Source organism: Salvelinus fontinalis, chromosome 13, assembly GCF_029448725.1.
Source record: "Salvelinus fontinalis isolate EN_2023a chromosome 13, ASM2944872v1, whole genome shotgun sequence".
Taxonomy (NCBI): domain Eukaryota; kingdom Metazoa; phylum Chordata; class Actinopteri; order Salmoniformes; family Salmonidae; genus Salvelinus; species Salvelinus fontinalis.
Genome location: NC_074677.1, coordinates 46,830,895 through 46,838,491, shown reverse-complemented (window position 1 = coordinate 46,838,491; position 7,597 = coordinate 46,830,895). Strand labels below are relative to the sequence as shown.

The 7,597-nt window shown below is 44.0% G+C and overlaps 1 protein-coding gene across 1 annotated transcript; it reads left to right on the top strand.

The window, feature by feature from the left end:
- Positions 1 to 3,643: 3,643 nt before the first annotated feature.
- crcp (calcitonin gene-related peptide-receptor component protein) lies at positions 3,644 to 7,137 on the top strand. Its single transcript, XM_055943066.1, has 6 exons — positions 3,644 to 3,716; positions 4,477 to 4,513; positions 4,783 to 4,881; positions 5,034 to 5,128; positions 5,281 to 5,338; positions 5,516 to 7,137. Exons 1-6 carry the CDS (start codon positions 3,709 to 3,711, stop codon positions 5,660 to 5,662), a joined length of 444 nt encoding a protein of 147 aa, XP_055799041.1. The 5' UTR covers positions 3,644 to 3,708; the 3' UTR covers positions 5,663 to 7,137.
- The last annotated feature ends 460 nt before the right edge of the window (positions 7,138 to 7,597 follow it).

Sequence of the window (7,597 nt, the reverse complement as noted above, 5' to 3'; positions counted from 1 at the left end):
TCCATCTACGTAACAATGCAAAAATCAGACATTTTCTGTCCAAAACTGTGGCAGAAAAATGAATCCATGCTTTTGTTACTTCTAGGATAGACTACTGCAATGCTCTACTTTCCGGCTACCCGAATAAAGCACTAAACAAACTTCAGTTAGTGCTAAATACAGCTGCTAGAATCCTGACTAGAACCCCAAAATTTGATCATATTACTCCAGTGCTAGCCTCCCTACACTGGCTTCCTGTTAAGGCAAGGGCTGATTTCAAGGTTTTACTGTTAACCTACAAAGCGTTACATGGGCTTGCTCCTACCTATCTTTCCGAGTTGGTCCTGCCGTACATACCTACACGTACGCTACGGTCACAAGACGCAGGCCTCCTAATTGTCCCTAGAATTTCTAAGCAAACAGCTGGAGGCAGGGCCTTCTCCTATAGATCTCCATTTTAATGGAATGGTCTGCCTACCCATGTGAGAGACGCAGACTCGGTCTCAACCTTTAAGTCTTTACTGAAGACGTATCTCTTCAGTGGGTCATATGATTGAGTGTAGTTTGGCCCAGGAGTGTGAAGGTGAACGGAAAGGCTCTGGAGCAACGAACCGCCCTTGCTGTCTCTGCCTGGCCAGTTCCCCTCTCTCCACTGGGATTCTCTGCCTCTAACCCTTTTACAGGGGCTGAGTCACTGGCTTACTGGTGCTCTTTCATGCCGTCCCTAGGAAGGGTGCGTCACTTGAGTGGGTTGAGTCACTGACGTGATCTTCCTGTCTGGGTTGGCGCCCCCCCTTGGTTTGTGCCGTGGCGGAGATCTTTGTGGGCTATACTCGGCCTTGTCTCAGGATGGTAAGTTGGTGGTTGAAGATATCCCTCTAGTGGTGTGGGGGCTGTGCTTTGGCAAAGTGGGTGGGGTTATATCCTTCCTGTTTGTCCCTGTCCGGGGGTATCATCGGATGGGCCACAGTGTCTCCCGACCCCTCCTGTCTCAGCCTCCAGTATTTATGCTGCAGTAGTTTATGTGTCGGGGGGCTAGGGTCAGTTTGTTATATCTGGAGTACTTCTCCTGTCTTATCCGGTGTCCTGTGTGAATTTAAGTATGCTCTCCCTAATTCTCTCTCTCTCTTTCTTTCTCTCTCTCGGAGGACTTGAGCCCTAGGACCATGCGTCAGGATTACCTGGCATGATGACTCCTTGCTGTCCTCAGTCCACCTGGCCGTACTGCTGCTCCAGTTTCAACTGTTCTGCCTATGGAACCCTGACCTGTTCACCGGATGTGCTACCTGTCCCAGACCTGTTGTTTTCAACTCTCTAGAGACCGCAGGAGCGGTAGATATACTCTTAATGATCAGCTATGAAAAACCAACTGACATTTACACCTGAGGTGCTGACTTGCTGCACCCTCGACAACTACTGTTATTATTATTATTTGAGGTTATAGGTGGCTTGTGTTGTGTTGGGGATTGCGGGTGGTTGTTTCCTGTCTCTGTGTTTGTGTTCTGCACCAGATAGGACTGTCTCGGCTTTCACGTTTTTGTTGTTTTGTTATTTGTTAATGTTTACCGTTTATCGTCTGATTAAACATGTTGAACACTAACTGTGCTGCATTTTGGTCCTCTCCTTCATCCCAGGAGGAAAGCCGTTACAGGAAGGCCCTAAAAATGTTCAAAGACTCCAGCCACCCTAGTCATAGACTGTTCTCTCTGCTACCGCACGGCAAGCGGTTCCGGAGCGCCAAGTCTAGGTCCAAGAGGCTTCTAACCAGCTTCTACCCCCAAGTCATAAGACTCCTGAACATATAATCAAATGGCTACCCAGACTATTTGCATTACCCCCCCCCCCCCCCCGCCTTTTACGCTGCTGCTACTCTCTGTTATTATCTATGCATAGTCACTTTAATAACTCTACCTACATGTACATATTAACTCAATTACCTTGACTAACCCGGTGCCCCCGCACATTGACTCTGTACCGGTACTCCCTGTATATAGGTTCGCTATTGTTATTTTCCTGCTGCTCTTTAATTATTTGTTACTTTTATTTCTTATTTTTTGTAGGTATTTTTCTGAAAACTGCATGGTTGGTTAAGGGCTTGTAAGTAGGCATTTCACTATAAGGTGAATGTTGTATTCGGCGTATTCGGCGTATTCGGCGTTTTGATTAGATTTTCCTATAGTCCATAATCTGCTCCTTTGTTTTGCTCACATTTAGGGAGAGGTTTTTGTCCTGGCACCACACTGCCAGGTCTCTGACCTCCTCCCCATACTGCCCTACCAAGCGAAAAGGCAGTAATTGCTCATAGCGTGGAACTGAGAAAAATTGCTTTTATTTACCTTAGTTTCACAGTATGCAGTTACTGCTAACATGACCCCCATTTTCTCCAAAACACAATAGAGGCAGGATACTTGTCCACATGATTAAGCATGTATTTAATGTAGCAAAAATGACATTAACTCATTTTCGACCAAATGAGCAGTTACTGCCTTTTGATTGGTAGGGCAGCATAGGCTGTCTCATCGTTGTCGGTGATCAGGAAGACACATCACTGCTGTGTCTTCAGAAAACGTAATAATGGTGTTGGAGTCGTGCTTGGCCACATAGTCGTGGGTGAACATGGAGTACAGGAGGGGACTAAGCATGCACCTCTGAGGTGCCCCAGTGTTGAGGATCAGCATGGCAGATGTGTTGTTTCCTACCCTTACCACCTGGGGGCGGCCCGTCAGGAAGTCCAGGATTCAGTTGCAGATCGAGGTGTTTAGTCCCATGGTCCTTAGCTTAGTGATGACCTTTGGCACTATGGTTTTGAATACTGAGCTGTAGTCAATGAACAGCATTCTCACATAGGTGTTCCTTTTGTAGGGCAGTGCGATTGAGATTGCGTAATCTGTGGATCTGTTGGGGCAGAATCGAATTGAAGTAGGTCTGGGGTTTCCGGCATGATGGTGTTGATGTGAGCCATGACCAGCCTTTCAAAGTACTTCATGGCTACCGACGAAATGCTTTGAAGTGCAATCAGTGTAAATGAAGGGGAGGAGACAGGTTAAATACGGATTTGTAAACCTTGAGACAATTGAGTCATGGATTGTGTATGTGTGCCATTCATAGAATGAATGGGGAAGACAAAATATTTAAGTGCCTTTGAACGGGGTATGGTAGTAGGTGCCAGGCACACTGGTTTGTGTCAAAAAATAAAAGGCTTCTGGGTTTTTCACTGCAGTTTCCCGTGTGTATCAAAAATGGTCCAACACCCAAAGGACATCCTGCCAACTTGACAGAACTGTGGGGGACTCGTGCAACTAGGAAGGTGTTCTTAATGTTTTGTGCACTCAGTGTACATTTCTATTTTATTAAAAGTGTATTGTTTTAAATATAGCCTGCACAATAACTCTCAGCGTTATAGTATTTGTGTAAAATTTGTGTAAACTTTTAATAATAAGAAGAATAAGTCAAATTATCCATACATTTTTCTGAGGTGGGTTCAATGCTGTGAAAAACAGTTATATTGCACTAGAGTCCTAAAACAAATATATTCCCCAAATTTAGCAATATATTCCCAAAGTGAAAACTAAAATCCGAGATCGTGCTGCCAGCATAATATCCTGCTGCTAGTAGAACGGTACTGTCACGAGTTATATGAACGTCTGTGGGCTAGGAACTCATTTTATCAGCAAACATGTTTCCAGGCGGACTAATTTGTCAAGGGACCAAGCTAGAGAGGCCGGCAAAATGGAAGTGTAAGCATTTTCTGACAATTTATTTCATCGACATAGATTTATGTTAAAATGGTCTAACTGTTGTGCGTAGTTGTTTTCTTGTGAAATATCTAGCTAGCTTTTCATGTACAGACTCAGCAGTGCACGTAACACACTGTGATTATAAAACAAAGATGATACCTAGGCCTACTTCTTATTGCCTGGATGCCTTGTGCCTATGGAATCATGTATTTTTTTTTAGCTAAATAACCAGAGTAGGTACTATTAGCTAGCTGTCTTATAAAGTCGTTTTCATTCTGACACAAACATGTTGTCCTCCGATTACCAGTATGCAGGTTGGCGTTCATTATCGTTCATTATCGATTTCCCCTTAAGCCTTAGATAGGCCAGCTGCAAAGTTAAAATACGCTTCTTGGTCCTAATTTAAAGTTGGGGTTAGGCATTCGGCTAAGCAGTGTGGTTAAGGTTAGGTTTGAAATCAGATTTTATGACTTTGTGGCTGTGCCAGTTAGTGACCAGTATCCAGTTCTGCTTCCAGAACATTTTTCATGATGAAAAACGCTAACCTGCTGGTTCAAGACTATTTGAAAAATACATTTAGACTTTAGGAAATCTCACAAATCAACAAAGATTACCACTATAAATCTGTAGTTTTGGTGGGTCACAGGGGGTCTTCCACATTTCCACTTGTTGAGGGAGTCAAGTATGTAGTACAATCTCATGGCATTACAACGTAAGATGTTAGTTGTTTTCCATCGTCTGTCTCATGTTTATCTTTCAGGAAGGATGCCAATGCTGCTATGCTCAGCAACTATGAGGTAATTCATATTATTTGGTTGCGGCCCATTGTATTTTACATTTCTTTTGTGTCATTTTGATATGTCATATGTCACTATTTGCATCCCGTCCCTCCCTCCATATTTCTTTCTGTCTCACGCACTCCCTCCCCCCACTGTACTTCTGTCTCACTCACCCCCCTATCCCCCTGTCACTGTATTTGCATCCCATCTCTCCCTCTGGTAATCTCTCTTCCTTCCTTTCTCACTCACTCACCCTCCATCTCCCTCTCAATCTTTCTCTCTCCTAGGTGTACCAGCTCCTGACAGATCTGAAGGAACAGAGAAAGGACAGTGGGAAGAACAAACACAGCGCTGGACAACAGAACCTCAACACCATCATGTACGAGGTTAGTAACACACACCGCAGAACCTCAACATTTTTATATATGAGGTTAGTACCACGATGGGTACACACTCACAAACACACTGTAGCCAGAGACCAGCAGAACTTAATGTACAGGGTTTGCAGCAGACGCACACATGTTGTCTCTCTTTCCAGACGCTGAAGTACCTGTCCAAGACTCCGTGCAGCAGGCAGAACCCAGAGACGGTCAAGAACTTCCTTACCACCATGGTGCCTCACAAACTCACCAAGTGAGTGGCAAAACACACACACTACCCACTCCTCCTACCCCTGTGTAATCTCTGTCAAACACAAATGTAACTGTTACATGCCATTGAACATGACATGTCATTTGGAAACATATGACACACACACTGACAGTGATGTGTGTGTTTGTCCATAGGGCTGAGAAGCTGCAGCTACTGAACCACAGACCAGAGACTGCTGTAGAGATCCAACTGGTGAGACCATGCTTATCCTTCACTCTTTATTCTCTTACTCTCCTCCCTTTCGCTTGCTCATCTCCTTCTATCCTACACTAGTGTTTGTTGTGGGTGAGATTAACTGTGTGTGTGTGTGTGTGTGTGTGTGTGTGTGTGTGTGTGTGTGTGTGTGTGTGTGTGTGTGTGTGTGTGTAGATGGTAGAGGAGAGTGAGGAGCGGTTGTCAGAGGAGCAGATTGAGGAGCTCATTCAGAAGGTCACAGACGTGCTCCCAGGCGACCCAGAACAAGAAGGCTCCGCCCCCGGCAATGAAGCAGAGATGGAAGAGGGCATTGACCAATAGCGACGAGTCCTGATGGAGCTTGTCTGTGACTGAGGGAGGGAGCCTGAGCTGAACAGGAGTTAAAACGGTATAGAGAACACTGGAAATCCACTTTCATGCTCATTTGGGTGGACTGGACATGGAAGTATGCAGAATGGAATACAGTCAGATATTACCATTGACAGTAACAAGACTGTTCCCATTCTGTGCATTACTAACCTACCTGTCTGCTTGGTTCAACTTCAGCTCTTACTCCTTCTGTGTTTACAGCACTGTTTCTTAACTAGTGTGTTCTGGAATTCACTTGCACTTACAGAATATATTTTCCAGTTAGTGTTCTCCTGTGCTACATGCTTTCATATAGTTAGCAGATTACAACGGGCTAATGTGAAGCTCCATTAACCATTACAGGTTAGGTACTGTTTGCGGCGTATCACAGAATTTCCGACCAACCTTAACTTGGCGACACTTACTCAATTTCCGACATGGAAAACAACCAATGTCTTACTAAAAACGTCAAGGTCTAGTTGCAGGGGCTTTGTTTGAATTTAGAAAATGCTCTGTTATTAAATAAATAGTTTGCTCCAAGAAGTAATCCAAAAATGTGTACGCCGCCATCTTGTCTATTTCAAGTCTTCTCACTCATTGATCGAGACAGGTGAGTGTCATCATGACATGCAGCACTTTGTGGTGGACACCTACCACCTCTTGATCAATGAGAGAAGATTTAAAATGGTCAAGATGGCGACGTACACCTTGTTGGATTACTTCATGGAACAGAACTTTTATTTAATTGAATAACCAATTTTCTAAATTAAATTATTAACTGATGGTTCGAGGCCTGAATGCTGATTGGTTGAAAGCCGTTGTATGAGACCATGGGTATGACAACATTACATTTTTACTGTTCTAATTACGTTGGTAACCAGTTTATCATAGCAATAAGACACCTCAGGGGTTTATGGTATATGGGCTGTATCCAGGCACTCCGCCTTGCGCATAAGAACAGTCCTTAGCCGTGGTATATTGGCCATATACCACACCCCCTCATGCCTTATTGCTTAAACGAACCCCTGCAACTAGACATGGATGTTTATAAGACATTGATTGTCTTCCAAGTTGGGAATTTTAGACGTATCGACAGTCTAGGGTAAGGTTGGTTGAACATTCTCTGCTACACCAAACAGTACCTATCAGCCAGCTGGAACAGAGTAATGGTCTGACGAAGCAATATTTGTAATAACTAGCTTTCATAGTACAGTGAATGGAACATAGCTAGACAGAAGCACAAGCTTGGTGTGTTCAGAGAGAACAGTCAGGGAACACAGTTTTGACAGCACCCACCCTGTCCTCTACAGAGCACTGTTGCTTTCAGGTGCCATACAATGGGGTAGAAGGTAGACTTGTTTTGTATTTTGTTTGACATACAAGTATAGTTACCCAATGTATGGTTTTCTTTGTAAATCCATTTGCCTAATAAAATCAAAGGCATACCAGTGTGCGTTTTCCTTTGTGGATGAATGTTGGCGCGTTCGAGTGGTTCGCCTTTCAAAGTGTGTTGCATTATGGGGATAAATATTGTCTGACTTGCCGACTGCGTGAACAGACATGTCGGCTGTGTGAACTTTACAAGAACCATGTGATCAAAGCTCATGAAGACTCGACTGCAATCAACTTCAATTTTCTGCAACTTGCAGAATGTTGTGGGAGGCACTATTTGTCAATCAATTTTGTTTTACCCACGCGAACGGGAACAAATATGTGACAAACAGGAAGCAACTTTGCCACGATTCAGATGTATATTGTGATGTACAAATGAATGTGATTTGAGGCTCTCTCCCCAATTGATAGTAAAATGAATACACTTAAGTGCTGTTATTGTAAAGTCTAGGAGCAACAATGGCTCAGCCGTGAAGTAGTAGGCCACGCAAGCTCACAAAACGGGACCGCTGAAGC

Excerpts from the sequence above, each read along its gene's own strand:
- crcp (XM_055943066.1), top strand. Across the intron at positions 5,129-5,280 it reads GTGCCTCACAAACTCACCAA|GGCTGAGAAGCTGCAGCTAC; the intron begins GTGAGTGGCAAA and ends GTTTGTCCATAG. Across the intron at positions 5,339-5,515 it reads CTGCTGTAGAGATCCAACTG|ATGGTAGAGGAGAGTGAGGA; the intron begins GTGAGACCATGC and ends GTGTGTGTGTAG.